Source organism: Echiichthys vipera (genome assembly GCF_963691815.1).
Source record: "Echiichthys vipera genome assembly, chromosome: X".
Classification (NCBI taxonomy): Eukaryota; Metazoa; Chordata; class Actinopteri; order Perciformes; family Trachinidae; genus Echiichthys; species Echiichthys vipera.
Genome location: NC_139825.1, coordinates 38193453 through 38215186, shown reverse-complemented (window position 1 = coordinate 38215186; position 21734 = coordinate 38193453). Strand labels below are relative to the sequence as shown.

Sequence of the window (21734 nt, the reverse complement as noted above, 5' to 3'; positions counted from 1 at the left end):
GCAGAGGTAAAATGATTGGTTTGAAGACACTGACATGTTCTGGTGCTACCCCTTCCTACAGCGTGGCTGTGGCTGAAGACGGTTAACAGTAAATAACCTTCTGATTAGGAATAAACCTTCCTGTCCGTAGCTGAATAGTGTAGACATACCCTGCTGTATTGTAACATTGCTCTTAGTGGCGGTACTTGAGAGAACCTGATGTTTTCTGTGGTGGTACTTCATGTACAAAGTTTGAAAACTGCTGTTCTAATGTAAATAAGTTTGCAAACTGAGTTAAAAGGTCATGTTGTAAGCTTGGCATAACATAAATGGCATAGCATGTATCAGTACAGTACATGAAAGAGGAGAGGCAGGAGAATATTCACAACTCCTGTAAACAGTTTCTTACAACATGTAAAATAGCATTTGTAACTTTAATATATCTGTTACGAAATAACATATCTGCAATTTGCTGATTAATAAGCAAACACATAAAAAATGATCAAATATAACTGGACAGCTCATAGATGTAATATACACAGTGTATACCCTGCTGGCAAAGCAAAAGACAGTGTAACTAAAGATAAAGGCTTGACATCTTCAGCTTGGAGCCAGAAAGAGCAAAGTCATGAAACTTTAATACTTGGTCTCTAAGTTCAAACATTTGGCCATCAGTCCTGAGCGTGACCTCATAATTAATTCAGCATTCATGTTCTATAAACCGACCCTTTGAATGCAGTCCTCTTGAGGTTCGAAGCCATACAGAAGATACCTTTCACGTTTCATTTAATAAAATGTCTCCTTCAGCAGCAGGTTACAATAGCCATAATCCCCCCTACTGAATCTCTAAACTGCATTCTTCGACAATAAAATAAAACAACAGCATTCAAATCAGTGGAAGATGGTTCCCATCCTGTGTTATGAATTACAATGATAGGGCCACCCTTTAAATACCATTTAAAGAAAAAAACATCCAGTCTGGACCTCGGGGTATACAGTTGGAGAAAGTATATTTTTAGTATCAAGGCCTCTGTCTTGATTCTCACTTAGAAAATATCTGGTTGTCTAAAATCACATTATTGTTCTTTATATTTTACTTGTGCATGCAACAAATGTATTTATATAGGTATGTCAATGTATGCTTTTGTGTACACAGGCCTACCTCTATTTTTGCAGAGAGCTGGTGGGGAAGTGAGTGTGTGTGTCCATGTGCTTATATGTTTTGTATTTTATTTAGTATTTACTTTTATTTTGTTTGTATTGTTTGTCATTATACATCTCAAGGGGCTATCCTTGTCATAAAGAATCTAATATTTTTGTGCTTTCTTTCTCTCACCACTGTCTGGACATGGAGTGCAGCAGCTGTCAGAAGCCTGGGGTCCCTCCTGGCCCAGCTGGGCAGACTGTTTGGACCTGGTGGCCTCCATACGAACATCAGCTCTTATTCTTCAGGAGAACCTTTTTTTTGGCTCTGCTTCATTGTTTGACACAAACTGCTGCAGAGGACAAAGTCACGCAGCATTGCATATCATATACTGTAATGTAAAAGGGCACACAAATAATGTGTACAGATGCAGTGATTAAAATGCTGTTAACAACTGCAGATGTCATGCATCATAGTGGCCTTGTAGTCTAGCTCTCAAAGTGCACTGGACTATAAAGTGGGTCAAATTGCAGACAGCTTGGCTACACCTGTCAGGTTTGTACTTCACACCCCAGGTAGAGTCTGATACTCTGATAGTCTGATTTCCTTCAGTTACCTGTTGAACAGAGGCCCAAAACCAGAAACACATACCAACAACAGAAATACTCCCTAAAACCTACTGCAATCTATTTCTATAGAGATCACTTGCCACTGTACTCTACGGGGGAATTGTTGGGTCTATGTAAATCATAAATAAGTCATAGAGTGTGGTCTATACCTAGTCTGTAAAGTGTCCTGAGATAACTGTTGTTATGATTTGGCACCATAAATAAAAGTGAATTGAAATTAATTGAATCACTTCACCCTATGCACAGCACACACACAATATTTATACAGCTTATTTTATTCGTATAATAATTAATATTTGCAATAAATCCACCTCAAGTTACAACTTCTTCTTTCTTCCTTTTTTGTGTGTGACTAACTTACTAGCATCAAATCAATGAGGCTACAACATTCACACTGCCATAGGCTAACTTTAAAAAACTTCCCGTCAAAGTAGCTCCCACCATCAAACCCGGTCTCCTCGACAGAGAGCCTATTACCTTTTTTAAGCAAAGCTTTGACCTCAAGGTTTAGTGTTTGTTTCTTTTACCTGCTGCTGAAGTCCTCAGGTGTATTCACTCCGGTGCCGGTTGAGTTTCACCGGAGGAACGCACGGTGCGCCCCGCTCTCAATCTGTTTACTGTTACCACGGCAACCGCTGCATAGCTCCAGGTGCTACCTGGTGGGTAGAAAACGTTTTCAGTAGTCTGTATATAACGCCAAAACCCTTAAATGTATAGAAGGCTGTGGTGTTTATTCATTTAAATTTTCATAGATTATTAATAACATCCCATAAAAAAATCAACAAACTGTTCTTGATTGTTTGTTTTGTACCCTAAGTGATGGTGAAACTGTAAATATTAGATAAAAAAAGTTTAAGGGCTGAATATGGAGAATGAGCAGAACACCGCCATCTTGTGTCTCAAGATCGTAGTGGCAACAACAAAAAATAACTCCAGCAGTCGGGTTGCCAGGTTCGTTGCTGAGTGTGTCAAGCGAGGATACCAGTTTGAAACTATCCCCTCCGACAAATCGCACCATAAAAACAAGTATTGCAGAGGAGTTTGACTGACAGTTACTGTTAGTCGTTACAGCTAAGTAAACATGAAAGTTAGCTTACCGATCAAGGAGAAACTCAGCCATTTCGGTGTGCGTTTTAATGCTGTTAAACTCCTTTATCTCAGTCCATCAAGTGAGTGCTTGACCTAAATTGACTCTTGTGTTTGCACATCTCCGGTCACTCAGGCAGCCTGCAGTAGCTGCGCCCAACAACAGACAACCCTGGCAACAGGCAATGCCGCTGCTACTGGCTGATGCAATGTAAACAGATAAAACATTAATTCAGACTAAATTTTTTTTTTTATGAAAAAGCAATACTTCTGATTCTTGATACCCCTCAAAACGCTCTGTGAGTGTATTACTCTTAAAAAACATATACCTTTTAAAAAAGATTCTACACATTCAACCTTTAACGTTATTACATTATTTCTGCATAAGATGTTTTTCTTGTTTTTTTACATTTTGCTGTAAGCTACCTTAATATGTTTTTCTTTAATTGCACATTATGGTAATGCTACATTTAATGGCAATCCAAATACTTATTTGTAGAGATTATATAGTGGAATATTTGGGTATGATCTGTTCTTTTTGCTTATATTTTGATTATTTACAGTACCTAGAAAGTCATGATACCCTTTTGAAATAGTCAACTAATTGTTTTGCAGCCTGAAATAATATTAATAATAAATATATTTTTCCAGCGTGATTTACAAATTTTGCCTTACAACATTCAAGTGATTTTTTTTTCTAAATTTCTGAAAATTAATAAAAAATGAAAAACTAGAAAAGCAGGTTTGGAAAAGTTATGAGTCTCTTTAGAAAAACCAACATAAACATTCTCAGATATAACAAAAGACCTTCCAGATTACACACCAAGTTAAATGGCCTCCACCTGATCAGTTGTGGTGTGTTTGATTTTACTTCAGAATAAAACCAGCTGTTCCTTGAGGATTTCACTCCTAGTCGTGCATGGTGACACAAATAACTCACCATGGTTGGAAAGATGCTTTCAAAAGAGCTCCAGGATAAAGTTGTGGATAGGCACAAGTTAGGAGAAGGATGTTAAAATATTTCAAAGGCTTTAACTTTCCCTCTGAGTACCGTTCAGAGTATTGTCCAGAAGTGGAGGCGTATGGCTCCAGACCTGGCCTAGATCGGGCCGCCCCTCCAAACTGGATGACTGAGCCAGGAAGAGATTGATCAGGGAAGCTACCAAGAGGCCCATGCTGACCTTGAAGGAGTTACGAGTCTAAATGGCAGAGGTCGGTCAATCTGTGCATGTGACAACAATTGACCAAGTTCTACATGTTTGACAGGGTGGCGAGAAAGAAGCCTCTTCTGAAAGAAATGTCACACTGAGTCTTGATTAAAGTATGACAGAAACCACATTAAAGATTCTGCTGCCATGTGGCAAAAGGTTTTATGGTCAGATGAGACCAAAACTTTTTGGGCTGAACTCTAAGCTCTATGTTTGGCAGAAACCAAACACCACCCAAAACACACCATCCCTACAGTTAAGCATGGAGGTGGCAGCATTATGTTGTGGGCTTGTTTCTCTTCAGCAGGGACTGGGCAATTGCTCAGGACTGAAGGGAAAATGGATGCTGCCAAGTTCACCCACTGTTAGACAGTTGAAAATTGTGCAGGTGGTTCACCTTCCAGCATGATAACGACCCAAAACACAGCACCATAAAAACAACAAAGTGGCTAAAGGACAGGAAGGTGAATGTCCTAGAGTGGACGAGTCAGAGCCCTGACCTGAATCCTACAGAACATCTGTGGATGGACTTGAAGAGTGCAGTCCATCGTCGCTCACCACAGAATCTGACTGAACTTGAACAGTTCTGCAGGAAGAATGGGGAAATATTTCCCAGTCTAGGTGCACAAAGCTGGTAGAGACAGATCCAAACAGACTGATGGCTGTAATCAAAACAAAAGGTGCCTCCACAAAGTATTACATCTGGGGACTCATCACTTTCAAACTATTATAGTTTTTAATTTTTTATTAATTTTCAGAATAAAAAAAACAAAGCAATTAACGCTGAAAAATATATTTTTTATTACTGTATCTGTGTTCAGTCGCCATCTTGGCTCAAGCAGACCCACCGGGAGGGGGCGTTACTCCCCTCCAGTGTTTACTGTGCTGTGATTGGCTAGTGCGCTGGCGGCGGGTGTACGTCACGGCGTCACGTGGAAGCCTCTGCCCAGACAAATCCCTGCACTAACACAAACACACAGCCATATCACAATTTAAAGCTAATGAGGGGAAGTTTACGAGAGCGTGAAAACAGGTAAGCAACGTTTTAAAACGGTGTCTTCACAGCCAGTAAAAAAAATAAATGTTTTGTTCCCGGAAATGAACTCAAGCTAACATGCTAACGCAGAAGAAGTTACGTTACCGTGTGTTGAACCCGGTCAAACCTGTTTCTCAGGTGTTGGTTTTGGCCGCAACATGTGCGGAAGAACTGCGTGTACTCTCGCTTCTGACGAGGTGAGCCGAGCCTGCTCATACAGGAACCGAGGAGGGCGGCGGAGGCAGCCCCGCTGGAGGGATGGAGATGCGGACAAATACCGACCCTCATACAACAAGACCCCCCAGTCTATGAGTCCCGTGCTGCTGTCTCAGAGGCATTTTGATAAGGTATCAACACACGTACCGTTACTGAGTTAGATGCATGCACTGTTTCAAGTAAAGGATAGAATTATACGTGCTCGTGTATTTTTGTGACTTCAGGATGCTCCTGTTGATGAGTGTGTGTTGGCCTCGATGCGTTGGGGTCTGGTACCTGCCTGGTTCAAGGAGAATGACCCCAGCAAGATGCAATACAGCACCAGCAACTGCCGCAGTGAGAATATATTGGAGAAGAAATCATACAAGGTGCATACAGTTTGAGGCAGTGCTAAAATATATTATCTCTCATGTGTTTTATGTCTTGGTGTCTGTGCAAGTGAGTGGAGCATCTAATCTCTTTCTCTTCTTCACAAAGGACCCCCTGATAAAAGGGCAGCGCTGTGTCATTCTGGCTGATGGTTTTTATGAGTGGAGGAGGCAGGAAAAAGACAAGCAGCCTTTCTTCATATACTTCCCTCAGACTCAGGAAACCAGTCAGGAGAAAACCCAGGATAAGGATGACCACACAACCTCAGCTCAGAAGGAGGAGAATTCACAGACGACATGCCCTCCACAGGAATCCTCCCCTGACTTGACAGAGGTTCAAATTTGCTTTCATCCCAAATAGAAGTAGAGAGAATGCAGCTGTGGAGGAAATCACAATGGCTGAAAGTATCTGGTGTAGGAGTTTGCATGTGTCCACCAGGTGTTCCTTTAGTGTTCAAACTGCTGTGCTACATACAAACTCATGCTTTAATTTTGCTGCTGGTGCCACAGGCTAAGGAATGTAAAAAAATGGCAACCACACCAACAAAATATGTTACATTCTTTCATAAGATCTGCTAATTCCTGTGGCATTACCCCTCTGCTCTATGCTGACCAGGAAGGAGAAGCACCAAGTGAGTGGACTGGATGGAGGTTGCTGACTATTGCTGGACTGTTTGACTGCTGGACACCTCCAGGTGGTGGAGAGTCCCTTTACACATACAGTGTAATCACTGTGAATGCTTCCCCAAACCTGGAAAGCATCCATGATAGGTAAGGATACTTCACGGGGAAATGTGTTTTTTTTTTTTTAAATTTCTTGTCTTAATGAAATATTAAAATGACTGTGTTGTCTTAGGATGCCAGCAATCCTCGATGGAGAGGAAGAAGTGAGAAGATGGCTGGATTTTGGGGAGGTGAAGTCTCTAGATGCCTTGAAACTGCTCCAGTCTAAAAACATTTTAACTTTCCATCCTGTCTCTTCACTCGTTAACAACTCTCGCAACAACTCTCCAGAGTGCCTTCAGCCAGTGGATCTTAACAGCAAAAAGGTATCAGAATTACTGGAAAACAGTGAAAAAGTGTTAATTGTCTGGCAAGTAGAGAGGTGTATGCTGACAAATCTGACCCTTGACCCCTAGGAGCCCAAGCCCACAGCCAGCAGTAAGATGATGATGAACTGGCTGATGAGCAGTGCAACTGTAAAGAGGAAGGAGCCAGACACATGTGAGAGTAAAGAAGAGCAAGGCAAGACACAAGCTCCGTGCAAATCTACAGGAGCACTTCAGCAGTGGCTTCAGGGAGCCAGTAAGAAACCAAGAGCTAAATGAAGATATGAATAGGGACTTGAAACTCTGCAGTGTTTAAAAGACCATTACGGCATTATTTCTATACTTTACTTTTCTGACAGTTGTGAGTAAAACATATCCCTTTGTTTATAACTGTTTTGAATGTAGTAAATATTCTACACAGATACCTTTTTCATTTAATTGTGAAATGTTATTAATAAATGTGAGAAATAAACAGCGTGCTTTATCAAAGATTTTTATTACCCTTATTACTTGAAAAGCAAAGACATTTTGAAACAATGTAGATGCTATGCATTTATCATATTACTAATATAATAATGATGAATGCCTATACTTCCCTCCCTCCCACACATTTTTTTTTCAACTTTCAAAGTTACAGTATGTATTCTATCTTGTAATCTATAATGCATTTCAAAGTTTTAACATAATACGAACAGACAGTTAAAGATCTGATCGGTTAAAAGAAATGTCAAGCACTTAAATTGTTTTCCAACACCATCGACGGGCAGAGTCAGATTTACAACACAACGTTTTGCCTTCCCCACACAATGATTAAGAGGTTTGCAAATATACAAAATCTTGCAATATTTGAGTGAAAAGAAACGTCCTATGCAAAAGCATCAGATATGAATGATATTTATACTTAGTGAGAGACAAAAACTCTTCCATCCAGGACTATCAGGTAGAATGACATGCTGCCTTCATTTGGTTCATTCCTACATCAAATGTTGTACCAAGAATAACTGATTACAAAATGAACCATTTCCCTAATAGAGGACCACCAAACAGCTTGTTAGGAACATACATCAAGGAGCCGGGTCTGGATTCACATAATGTCCTCAACCTGAGCTACAATTGTGTTTATTGTGGCTCCAAAATGAGATGTTTGAACAACTCACCAGTAATTGTGGATAACAGCAAAGTGAAAAAAAAAAACCTGTACACACTTGTCTGATGTGACCCACATTCACAATCTCATCCTTCACTACTTTAGTTCCGACTTTTTCTTCACATTGCATGAGGTAATGTGAAACCAACGAGGGTTTTTGAGTCATAAACCAATTGAAGCCACAACACAAATTAGTAAAATGGGAGGGGAGCAGTGCTCCCTCTATTCATGCAGCAGTGGCAGGCCATGAAAGTAAGAAAACAACCACCACTGCTTAAAGTGAAATTCTGGTGTAAAATCAACCCAGGGTCTTTTTAGGCAAATTGGTTCATCAAATAAGCCAATTTTTTTCGTATATTAACTATTAACGTAGATTTTCCAGAGAGACGCTGACAGCCTGCCCTGCCTAACACGGATAAGCTTGAGGTAGCGAGTTGAACGCATTAAAACGTCTTTTTTTAAATCAAATCAAATCAATCTTTATTTATATGGCACTTTTCATACTTTTTACAGTAGCACAAAGTGCCTTACAGAAAATAAAAGCAAAACAAAAAACGAAACAAAACATGAACAACAAAGAAACACCATGAAAACCCAAACCTCCCAGTCCCAGAAATATACACACAGAGATACACAAAGACACGCACATACACTAGCTGTTGCTGAAGAGACATGGCTGGGTACCGAGATCTGAGGTGAGGAAGAATCTACCTTTGGGGGTCGCACACACCAAGAGGAATCACAGTCCATGGCACAGGGACCCCCCCAGCCCAGGCTGACAGGAGGCTCCACACCACGGTGTAGAGCTCTCAAGCAACCCGGGCCAGGGCCGTCCATGGGACAGCACCCGCATCGGTGGACCAGAGACAACTCCCGGTGTGGTTGGCCCCCAGAAGGAAACACTGGAAAACCGAGGGGCTAAAATAGTAAAATAAGATAAAAAGGTATAGAAGCTAAAAACTGAGGGAATAAAAAAGTCGAAACAGTAAAATACTATGAAAAGAATAGAAGCTTAAACTAAAAAATAGCATCAACATTCTCTGCGGCCCTAAGGTTCTCCGGCAGGCTGTTCCACAATCGGGAGCCATAATAACCGAATGGCGCCTCCCCATGCGTTTTGATTCTTACTTTTGGTATGGTTAAAAGGCCAGCACCGGAGGACCTCAGGGTGCGCAAGGGTCGATCGAGTAAAAGTATTGCAGATAAATAAGAAGGCCCAAGACCATTAAGACATTGAAAAACTAGTAAAAGAAACACTAATACTGCTCTGAATAGAACCAAACCTCTGCAGTAGCATGATAAGAGTCCCTACACATTAACCGAAGCACCAACAATGTAGTATGTGAACATGGAGTTTATTAAAAGAGTGTTTTGAAAGACTTACCTACTGGCCCCGGTACCAGCTGCTCCATTCAAGTCGATTACCAAATGCAATCCAAAAGGAAGGAGCCCATTGAGGATTTATTCCAGCAAAACACGTAAACATTGTGGTTTGTTGCAGACATGGTAATCCCTCTGCCTGTGTCTCGATCAGCATCTCAATGTCCAGATTCAAAACAATAAGCCACTGGTACCGAGGCCAGTAGGTAAGTCTTTTAAAAAACACTCTTTTAATAAACTCCACGTTCACATACTATGTTGTTGGTGCTTTGGTTAATGTTTAGGGACTCTTATCATGCTACTGCAGAGGTTTGGTGTTATTCGGAGCAGTATTAGTGGTTAAAAAAGACGTTTTAATGCGTTAAACTTGCAGCCCGGAGCTTACCCGTGTTAGCGGCAGCAGGCTGTTAGTGACTCTCCAGAAAATCTATGTTAATATTTCATACACAAAAAAATGTCTCGATGCCTTATTTGATGACCCAATTTGCCGAAAAAGAACCTGGGATGATTTTACACCGGAATTTCACTTTAAGAAATTTTGATGAAAAACAAAACAAAAAACGTTGTCTAACTTTACTCACCAACACATGAAGAGATAATGCTTCGATTTATCACCTACACTATCAAAATAAAAGCAGTTAGAACCAAAACTATTTATGAAAGCAGCGATATATATGGAACCAAAAAATTAGGTTAGCCCAAACCACCACTGCCATGAAAAAGTATTTGATGGGACACTGGGAAGTAAGAAGCATCATACAAAGTAAATTCCATAATGTTTCCTTAAGGTGTTCTTTGGGCTAGGGGACTTATTTAATAAAAAATGTGTTGTTTTTTTTGTATACAGAAGGGGCTGAGTGCAGCATGTTTGTGTGTAGTAGTATACTCAATGAGTGGGATGCCGCGTATGTTGGGCGTCAGGGATCAACACAGTGGGCCATGGGATAAGGGATATATAGACAAGGCAAGACAGGGTAGTGAGGGCAGTGACAGACCCCCACCCGAAGATCTTCAGAATCCTCAGCAGCTGCAGGTCTCTGCTGACGGCTTAGCTCGCTCGTTCCTGTCCAGTTTTATCGGCTCAGGGAACTCGTTGTACAACTCCACTTCGGTCTCCTGAAATCAGACAATACAGTTGCAGCTTTCACAGAAACAGATGCTGAATTTTTTTTATTTCTCAACGTTCACGAGACTGGATCAAACTGTAGTAGAGTTTTTTGCTGGCCCGTTACCTGTTTAAGGGCATTGCGTGCGATAGTCTGGAAGGCCTGCTCCACGTTGATTGCTTCCTTGGCGCTGGTTTCGAAATATGGGATGTTGTTCTTGCTCTGACACCAAGCCTGTGCTCGCTTGGTTGTTACCTGTAACACAAAAGTTGTTCCGTGAGTTCAACGTTGTGATGCTAACAGCTGTGTACATTCCTCCGGATGCTAATGCTAACGTGGCAATCGGATATTTATATGACACTATCAGCAGCCAACAAAGTTTGTTTCCTGAGGCTATTCACATCATTGCTCGGGACTTTAATCATGTGGATTTAAAGACTGCACTCCCCAAACTCCATCAGCATGTCAAATGTGCTACTAGGGGAAACAACACACTAGACGTCAAACAAGGCTTCAAAGCTAAACCACTTCCTCACCTTGCTCAGTCAGACCACATGACCTTGCATTTAATACCAGCATACACACCTCTCGGAAAAGTGCTTCTACCACAACCAGAACTGTTAAAACATGGCCTGAAGGTGCTTCTGAACAGCTTCAGGACTTTTGAGTCAACAGACTGGGACATCTTTAAATACCAAGATCTGGAGCATTACACAACATCTGTCTTGGACAATATAAAATACTGCACAGACAATGTAACTGTGGAAAAGCGCATCCGGGACTACCCAAGCAGGAAGCCGTGGATGACAATAGAAGTGCAGTGCCTGCTCAGGGCGAGAAACATTGCTTTCAGGGCCCAGGGCACCGCTTTCAGTTCCCAGGGCACTGTCGCTCCCTGTCTCAAGTCCTCAACCATCATTCCAATCCCAAAAAAGACTTCCACCAGCAGCCTTAATGACTACTGTCCAGTAGCGCTTACCCCAATCATCATGAAGTGCTTTGAGAAACTGGTACTTACACACATTATCTCAAATCTCCCATCCAGGTTGACCCTCACCAGTTTGCCTACAGAACCAACAGGTGCACAGAGGATGCTATCGCCACAGCTCTCGATGCTGCTTTGTACCACCTGGAGCGGCAGGGAAGCTGTGCACTGCTCCTACTTGTGGACTTCAGCTCAGCATTTAATACCATACTCCCCAACTGACTAATGACCAAACTTTTAGAACTGGGAATATCCAACTCCGTCTTCCTTTGGATCAAGGACTTCCTGTCAGACCGCTCCTAGAGGGTGAAGGTAGGCCCCCACATCTTCACAGCCCTTAGCCTAAACATCAGCTCGCCTCAGGGCTGTGTGCTGAGCCCCCTACTCTACACCCTCTACACGCACGACTGCACCCCCGAAAACTTCAGCAACGCCACCTTCAAGTTTGCTGATGATCCCACAGTTGTGGGGCTCATCTCTGGGGGTGATGAGTCGGCTTAACGAACGAGGTGGAGCAGCTGTCAATATGGGGTTCAATAACCTTGGGACAATAACCTTGTCCTGAACACCTCCAAGACCAAGGAGCTGTTCATAGACTTCAGGAGGAAAGCCAAAACGGACACTCAGCCCCTATTAATTGGGGGGAAACAGGTGGAAAGGGTAACGTATTTCCGGTTTTTCAGTGTGCAGATACAGGAGGACTTAACTTGAAACATTAACACCACAACCACCATCAAGAAAGCACAACAGAGGCTGTACTTCCTGAGAGTTCTCAGGAATAACAATCTGACTCAGAAACTTTTGGTGTCATTCTATCATTGCTCCATAGAAAGCATCCTGACTTACTGCATGTGTGTGTGGTTTGCCAGCTGCACAGTGGCTGACCGTAAAGCCCTCCAAAGAGTTGTTAACACAGCCCAAAAGATCACTGGTTGCTCACTCCCCACCCTGGAAGCACTGTACAGCTCTTGCTGTCTTAGTAGGGCTAAGAACATTCTATGGGATTCGTCCCACTCAGGTCACCAACACTTTTAGTTATTGCCCGGGCAGACGTTTCAGGTCTCTGAATGCTCGGACTAACAGACTTTTGAACAGTTTTAATCCAAAAGCTATAACAGTGCTGAACACCACAAATACCTTTACCTATGATGGTACATGATGCTCAAGGTCTCTGCAATCCACTGTTTTTTGTTTTTGTCTCCTTAAGCTGCTACAGTGTGTGTGTGTGTGTGTGTGTGTGTGTGTGTTGGTGTGTAAGCTTGTCGTTTTTATTTTATTTTATTTCTGCACTCTAAGGGATTGTACTGTAAATGTTGTTGTACTGGTACAATGACGATAAAGACAATTCGATTATATTCTAAAATAGCTGATGTTATACTTTTGAAACATCAGACAAAAGAGAACGACTCTTTACCTGCACCTAAACTTGCTTTATAAATGTTTTTTTTTAAAGACATGGGAATCTCAATTGCTACAACATGGGGCCTTTAAGGCCTCAAAAATGACAAACCACAACAGATTTTCTTGAAAAACAAGACAAACAAAACGCATTGTGCACATAATGACACCCCTGGCAAATATAAATGTGGTTCTTTGAACCCACCTGTCTATTCTCCAAGTCGATCTTGTTGCCCAGCACCACAAAGGGGAAGTTCTCGGGGTCTCGGGGGCTGGCCTGGATCAAGAACTCATCTCTCCAGCTGTCTAGAGTCTTGAAGGTGTTGGGAGCTGTCACGTCAAACACCAGGACGCAGCAGTCTGCTCCACGGTAGAACGCCACGCCTAAGGACTGGAATCTCTCCTGACCTGCTGTGTCCCAAATCTGAGATACAGTTTAGAAAAGACAGGGTGTGTTTACAGGAACAAAATAATCAGCTTACTGTAAATCAAGAGATTAAGTTAATACTTAGACTGTTTACATGATTCACATTAACAAGATCTTCCTAATTACCAACAAACATTTGTTTGCTGTAGCTAGGGTGGCGAAATTCTGGGAATTTTCAAAGTAGGAACATTTCTATGGGAATTAACGAGAAGTAACAAGAATTTATGGGAATAAACAGGAATAAACCTGGAATGTATTAAATCTAAAACAACTAGATTTCATGCAAGTACACTTGAGAATATCTATGCTATACCTCAATCAAACATTTGAGGCAAGACTACGTACAGTATCCGAATATTTCCAAAATCCAGCTTAACAGCCCCATGGAAATTTTCATGAAAGTTTCCAGAAATGTATCGGAAATTGTCCGCCCCTTTGAAACCCTAGCTATGGCTGATGTCAAGTCTGGAGCTGTGTGTGTTAAAAGAAAAAATTAAATTAAAAATCAAAGTTAGCGAAACTGGCCAGTTACACAGCTCTGGAAATCAAGTTCAACTGAATTCTTTAACCTTAACTCAACTAACTCAGATTTTCATAAGGAAGTTATGATCAAGAATTCCGATTATTGATTTCTTTAAAATCACTATAAAAGGAAACATTTACATTATTGAGCCTTAAAGTTATTTTTTTCTGGGTTAAACTATCTACACCTATTACAAAAGGGTTGTGGTTACTAAACATCTTAAGTTAAACTTTAACGTTAAAGTGAAGTAAAAAGTGTTCTTCTTAATTGATATATAACTTGCTTATGGTGGTACACCATTAAAACCCTTGGCAGTCCGTTGCTAGTGTTGGTGGTGAGCATTAGCATGTTATTTTAAAATACCAAAACATTTTATTAGCTTTTGCATTTGCTTTAGATATGATAACTGTGTTTCAATGACAGATAAGCCAGTGTGGCGTGGTTGAGTGCATCATTTCCTCAGTACCTGCATTGTGACAAGTCTGTCATCCACCATGACTTCTTTTGTCAGGAAATCAGCACCTATTGTTGCTTTGTACTGGTTACTGAACTTCTTATTCACATACTGGTTCATCAACGAGGTCTTCCCAACTCTAAGGAGAAAACAAACAAAAAACGACAGGACAATATTTAGAGCTCCCGATGGGCAGAAACAAGTGAAACAAAAAAAGTCACTGTGATTAATTGTTCGGGGAAACACAAAAGACATTCCTTGCTTGCTGTATTATAATGAGTGTATAATGATCAGATTAAATAGTTTTCTTTAGAATAAACCAACAGTCACCAATGCTTATTGCCCTCACCACTCACCCGGAGTCTCCGAGGATGATGACTTTGAGAAGTACTTTCTTCCTTGATGTCATTGTGCCACAGCTGTAAAGACAAAAAAGTAGATTAGAGGAGATAAAGATGGATAAAGCCCTGCCCTAGTGATGCCCATTTTGATATGAGCCAAGTAAGGGGTAATGCCCGATGGTGTTCATTAACGATATTTATCGGATGACGTGAATCGTCCGACGCGAAGTCAGATTCATTTCTGTTAATAAACACCTCAAAGGGCATTATCCCGCTTATACCATGGTCACCTACAAAAGATAGAAATATTTAACAAATTAATAATACTTCAATGTGTTTTAGAGTTAAAATTGTATGTTTTTTTTTTTTTTTTACAAGTCGAGCGGCCTATTTAATATCTCCCGTATGCAAGCATTGCCAAGCAACGTGGCCATAGCAACCCGCCCGCAGCACTTGATCAGTGGTGGGAAGTGAGATGATGGCTTAACCTTAGGGCGCACTCACACTCTCCGTCTGTACCGTGCCCCGTGCTTTAGGGTACTTGTCCCCCCCTTCCTCTCGCTTCCGGCGCTAAGTCGAGCAGCAGCCAGAAACAGTTGCTCTCTCTCCTTTTTGCACTTTTTAGCTATTTTATCTTATTTATTGTCTTTTTATTAGTGCTTTTTTCCTGTAAGTCGTCGTGCTAACCTTAGCCAACTATGTTTGTGAACTTTCTTACATGTTTTCTGTCCGTTTGTCTCATTCTTGGGACTATTTTTGCCAACCGCTTCTCTTTCTGGACGCAACAATGCGGCGGCTCCATTGTTTACACCCGGGAACAGCTGTTGTCGCTAACACCAACGGCACTGATGCGGGAGAGGCCTGAAATCCCCACAGAACTGAGGAGAAAGTACAGGATGTAAGGCTGGACGTAAACACCGGGAAAAGAAGAGGGGATATCAACCATCTCTCCCTTCCGTCACCATGGGGAACGTGAGGTCGCTGGCTAATAAGATGGACGAGCTGGCGGCCCTGGTGAAGAGTCAGTGGATGTATCGTGTGAGCAGTGTGCTGTGTTTTACAGAGACGTGGCTCCACGAGGACATCCCGGACTCGAACGTAACTGTGGACGGCTTTCATACTGTTCTGGCGAACAGGAGTCACCGTGAGAGTGGCAAGAGGAAAGGTGGGGGACTTGCTATTCTTATTAACAACAAGTGGTGTCATCCTGGACACGTTACTGTTAAGGAGCGTTTGTGCAGCCCGGACATTGAGCTGCTTGAGTTGAGTCTGCGGCCATACTATCTGCAGAGGGAGTTTTCACACGTGATCGTCCTGGTTGTTTACATTCCTCCGACTGCAAACGCGGCGCGTGCGAGTGATGTCATCAACACCGCCGTCGCGGGCCTTCAGACACGGCACCCTATCTGGGGACTTCAACCACATCACTCTGGCTGCAACACTGCCCACTTTCAAGCAGTTTGTGGACTGTCCCACCAGAAAACAAGACACTGGACCTGCTGTATGCTAATGTTAAGGAGGCTTACAGCTCCACTGCCCTTCCTCCTCTTGGAAGATCGGACCACAACCTCATCCACCTGCAGCCCCTGTATAAGCCCCAAGTCCAGCGGCTTCCTGTGACCACCAGGACTGTGAGGAGATGGTCACAGGAGACTGATAAAGCTTTACAGGGCTGCATTGAACTTACAGACTGGGATTTGCTCTGTGATTCACATGGTGAGGACCTTGATGATCTCACGGACTGCATAACAGGGTACATCAATTTCTGTGTGGACAGCGTTGTTCCTACAGCGACTGTACGCTGTTTCCCTAATAACAAGCACTCCAGCAGAACAATTTAAAGGACGTGTGGAGCGGCATGAGGAGCATCACTGGCTACAAACCATCTGGTAGCCAGACAGTAGGTGGTGGTACTGAACGTGCCAATGAGCTGAATCTGTTCTTCAACAGATTTGATGAAAGGGCTCTGGACCACCCCCCCCCCCCCCCCCCCCCCCGACGGCTCCTCCACAACCATCCACCTCCAAACCTCCAGCCCTGGTGACACCCTACCAGCCGAGACTAGGTGTGGAGGACACTATCATCTTCCTGCTCCACCGTGCCTGCGCCCACTGGGACAGACCGGGAACCACAGTGAGAATCTTGTTCATGGACTTCTCCAGTGCGTTCAATACCATCCGGCCTGCTCTGCTGGGACGTAAGCTGACGGCGATGCAGGTGGACCCTCCCCTGGTTTCCTGGATTACGGATTACTTGACAGGTTTGCAGGACGGACTGTCTGACACTGTGGTCAGCAGCACTGGAGCTCCACAGGGAACTGTTCTTTCCCTCTTTACTGTTCACCCTGTACACATCAGAATTTCAGCTCCTCTCTGAGTCGTGCCACCTGCAGAAGTTTGCTGACGATTCTGCAATTGTTGGCTGTGTCAGTGAGGGAAAGGAGGAGGAATACAGGGGTGTTGTGGACTCCTTCGCCGACTGGTGTGCAGCTAATCACCTGATTCTAAACGCCACCAAGACTAAGGAGCTACTGGTGGATTCCCGCAGGAGTAAATCTGCCCCCACACCCGAGATGGGTCAACGGTGTGACTGTTGATTTTGTCCAGGATTAAAAATACCTTGGAGTATACCTGGACAACAAACTGGACTGGTCCAAGAACACTGAGGCTGTCTACAAGAAGGGCCAGAGTCATCTCTATTTCCTGAGGAGGCTCTGGTCATTCAATGTATGTAACACCATGCTGAGGATGTCCTATCAGTCGGTGGTAGCCAGTGCCATCTTCTTTGCTGTTGTGTGCTGGGGCAGCAGACTGAGGGCAGCAGACGCAAAGAGAATCAGTAAGATCATCAGGAAGGCTGGCTCCGTCCTGGGGGTCAAACTGGACTCTTTGGTGGCAGTGTCTGAGAGGAGGATGCTGTCTAAACTGCACAGCATCCTGGACAACAACTCTCCCCCTCTCCACCAGCTGCTGACCTCGAGCAGAAGCACCTTCAGTCACAGACTCATTCTCCCCCGGTGTAAAACTGAACGCCGGAGGAAGTCTTTTCTTCCGTCGGCCATCAAACTGTATAATTCATCTCCCCCCGGTCAGGTAAGGAACAGTGGAGACACTGTATCCTGAGAAAATGTCACTTTGTCACTTTATAACACCACTGCATCACTTTATCTAGTTGTATTGTAAACTTCAGTAAGAAAGGCTGCTACACTTTACTGTACCTTACTGTAACTTAGTCCTGTAGGAAATGCTGCTACATTTTTAACACTGTTTCAATTATCGCTCCTTATCACTTATTTAGTTTGTACTTATCTTATTTCAATATGCTGCTAAAGTGCACAGTGGTATTGTTGTTTATTGTATATACCTACGCTTATCCACAATGTCTGTTGCACTCTGTCACACTTAGTCATTGTTTGATTTATTTTATGTTAGCTTTATTTTGATTTGATTATGTTAGCTTATTGTCACTCTGATCCTTTTCGCCTCGGCGCGAACGCTTCTTGCCTGCCTATGTCATCAGGCCATAACACGTCACACGCATTGATTGACGTAATCGTGATGCGTCGCTTTGTTTACAAAAGCGCGCAATCTTTTGGCCACATAATGAATTGTCCAACTGTTTTTGAATATTTTCATCTGACCAAATCTGCAGTAACCACTCCACCACTGCATCACACCAACGTGAACCTTTCGCTGCCATTGTATTAAATGTCAACGCATGGTCCGTCCTTCTTTTTTCTATGTCCGAAATAGACGCACATAAAATTACGTCAGAACTGCCGTAGGCCACGTGCTCGTGCGCAAGCTCGTGCTTGTACACGTGCAAACGTGCTTTACAAAAGCCCACCTCTCCTAGACGGGCCATGGCTGGCAAGCTACTGTGCCTACGCGTCAGAGAGACGACCGGCGTCAGAGAGACGACCGACAGCTGTGCTCCGGAGGCTGTGGTTGGTGTAAACCCGCAACACACCCACAAATAAAGTTGAGTCTCCGTTGACACGGTTACCATCTAGCGCTTGAGCCAGCGCAATAATTTAGAACTGTCATCAGGCAATTTGACGGAACGTCTTTCCTTTAACCTACACCCTTCAGCCAATCAGAATCGAGTATTCACCCAGACCATGGTATAACAGGTTTTACTGAAAGATGAAAAGGCCTGTGTGCGTCTCGAAATACACTCCAATGAAACGAGCCTGTTCCAGGAATCAATCCAGAAAGTACAGCGTCTGATATACGTGCAATCCTTATAGGGGTAAAACAACATGCTGCACCACATTGTACCACGAGGCTCTAAAGACAATTCACGAAACAAAGAATTCACAATGTCGATGCGATGACAACTATTATTTTAAGCACCACAGCTGTTTTTTATCGTACTGTAAAGTGTTGATTTTGTGAAAATCATATTATTTTTATACAAACCACACAATGGGAAAATACACATTGTTTAATTCCAAATATAAATTGTACTTTCTTGTACCTCGCTGAACATTACAGTACATTGAAATAAGAAAATGGAACACACACCCAGTTGCTCCAAAAACATGTCTATACTGTATTGCATCATGAGGATTTCTCAACTGAGACCTGTATTTGTTCTACCAAACAGGCAGGTGGCGCACTTCAATCAGGGCACAAAATTAACACAGACTGGCTTTTAGATTTGCGTCACTCACCAGCCAACAAAACAATAGACCATGGAGTGGCTGTTGAAATGTGAACATTCACGAGCCATGTGGCCGTCTGACAAAAAAAGTTAAATCTCCATTTCTCTTTTAGGCGATCTCTCCTCTCTCACAGTACCACAAAATCTCCAAACTATCTCATAGCACTCCCTGTAGCCAGGAAAATTTTTTTTACTAAACTGGAGAGACAGATCAAAGCTCTCAATAAACATTGGCTCAATCTACTGACAAAGCTCATCAATAAAGGAAATTTAATGGCTTTCAATTACAACCTGGTCTCCCTTTCTGCAGAATATCAATAGCTGATTGCTCTTCACTATTTTTTAAGTAGTTTTGTTAATATGTCTATTTTGTTCTCTTGATTTGTTAACTCACTGTGATAAATACCTTTAAAAACCTAACAGACCTAAAAAATTTGAGTTAAACTACAGATAAGTAGCTCCGACATCTTATTTATTAATTTGAAAAACACAGATGCGCTTATTATAGGAACTAGGTATCTTCAGCTCTTCTTCAAATGGTATTGTCCTTCCCCAGTGACTACTCTATATTTCCTTGAATAAGATCCCGAATGAACAAAATATGCATCCTAACAGTTTCCCCACTGTTTTCGCATAATGTAAAATGTCTCATTCCTTAATGAAAACATTGGCAAATGCAACCCTATCTCTGTCAATACTATGATCTGGTTAATCAAAAGTACTGATTATTTTTGTACTAAAATCCAGATTAAACAGGTCTGACTTCGACGAGTGTGCTTTGTAATAATGAACCACCTCATACAGCTGTAATGACCAAAGTCCAAACTCTATTACCGAAGGGCTTTGACTCATTACACTGAGGTTAAACCTCGGAGAAAGCATCATTGAATAAAATATCTGTTATAGGTTTTCTCCACACAACACTTAACGTTCACAGCCACTTATGCGAATAAAAGCAACGGCTTGAAACCACATAAATGCTATTATGAGGGAAAACTAGTAAAGGGCTCTCGATGCGGGCGGCTGTCATAATCTGCACCCCATGACACTGTGTCAGGGACTGATCACATGGTGTTAAAACACAGGACTAACGGAACCATGACTTGGCAGGCGTGATTAGCACAGCAAAAACTGTAGCTACATACAATACACACACCGGTATAATCCGTGGTTATGATCAATCTGGTTTTACATATTTCCTCTTTAAAAACAGAAGCAGAGTCCTACCTAACAACTATAAATATACCAAACACACTAGCAGGATCAGGAGGTATAAAACACATTTCAATCGGAGATCTAATGCTAGATAGCTAACAGAAAATGAAAGAAATCACTGTCATTATTAAATACACAACTAAAGACAGGCGTTTTACATAAAGTGTCGGCTAATAATGACCACATTAGTGACACTGTGAATTTGTGCTTTAAGTTTAAAAGACAGATTTATTAACAAATGTCAAATTTACTTGACGACAGCTAAACATTCAATATATATCGTTAATAAAACCGTCAAATAAAGCAACTACAAACCAACCTGGGGGGTGATCCTGCGGTGAAAAAGATCAAAAGTGGACTTTTCTTCTGCCTCTGTTGAAAGCGTTAGCTAACAGCTAACAGCTAACGAGCTAACAGCTCTGTAAACGAAGAAAACAACAAGTTCACAGCGTCCGCGGCTCAATAATCTCCGATGGCTGGCCTCGCAGCTGACTCTACTTATCAAATTCAACACTGCCACTGCGGATGTGTATCTCCCGTCGTTGGGTACAATGGTCTGTTTCTGTTTCGCCCTGTTCCCGTTGACGCTCGCTTTTCCTGTCGAGCTAACGTGCTAGCTGTAGCCTCTCTGCTCACTTCCTCCAAAACAAGCTGCGGAGAGGCCTGACGTCACGCGCTGGACACGCCCTGCTCCACGAGACCGCGCTTGGAAATTATGCTACACACAAAGCCATCATATGGACTAACAAAGACATTACTGTCAGGAAAAAAATCTATCTTTCTGCAAAATTGGGTTGATCAAGGTATAGTTTTTGTTAGTGATCTTTTTGACACTGATGGTTAAATCATTTCCGATAACAGGCAAAGACTTCTATAGTGAAAGCTGTCCCTCTTGGTATTTCCCTTTTAATGAAAAGCCACCTTCAGTTTCAAGAAGCACTGCGAATTGAACCCCTTCTGACGATAAATGGTATTAAGATCTTAAATACTAAATGTAATAACACACATTTACGTAATGCAATCTTTGAAAGAAGGAATATTACTCCGAGAGGAAAAGCTTTTATTGGTACCGACTGGCAGAGGGCGTGGCTATTACCATATAAGTTCTGCATTACCAATAAGGTTAAGGAAGTACGTGTCAAAATTTTACACAACATATATCCTACAAATCTATATTTTTCCAAATTCCTAGACACTAAAAATAGATGTACTTTTTGCAACAATGAACCAGTATCGTTGAGCATGTTTTCTATATTTGCTTTCATTCTGTTTCCTTTTGGTCTCGAATATCACAGTATGCATTTGGTAAAATGTGCTGTAACATCAGAATTGAGTGTAGGAATGTATTCCTGTATTTTGAACATGAGGCATATAATAT

At 42.3% G+C, this 21734-nt stretch overlaps 2 protein-coding genes across 2 annotated transcripts; one reads left to right on the top strand and one right to left on the bottom strand.

Moving 5' to 3' along the window:
- The first annotated feature begins 4981 nt into the window (after positions 1-4981).
- On the top strand, positions 4982-7129 carry hmces (5-hydroxymethylcytosine binding, ES cell specific). The gene is made up of 7 exons (XM_083939857.1): positions 4982-5079; positions 5221-5429; positions 5523-5666; positions 5776-6000; positions 6283-6437; positions 6523-6715; positions 6806-7129. Exons 2-7 carry the CDS (start codon positions 5241-5243, stop codon positions 6992-6994), a joined length of 1095 nt encoding a protein of 364 aa, XP_083795983.1. The 5' UTR covers positions 4982-5079; positions 5221-5240; the 3' UTR covers positions 6995-7129.
- A 70-nt stretch (positions 7130-7199) lies between these two features.
- Positions 7200-20991, bottom strand: rab7a (RAB7a, member RAS oncogene family). The gene is made up of 6 exons (XM_083938859.1): positions 20676-20991; positions 14492-14554; positions 14148-14274; positions 12937-13155; positions 10475-10603; positions 7200-10358 (listed from the first exon to the last, which is right to left on the bottom strand). Exons 2-6 carry the CDS (start codon positions 14542-14544, stop codon positions 10263-10265), a joined length of 624 nt encoding a protein of 207 aa, XP_083794985.1. The 5' UTR covers positions 14545-14554; positions 20676-20991; the 3' UTR covers positions 7200-10262.
- Positions 20992-21734: the final 743 nt, after the last annotated feature.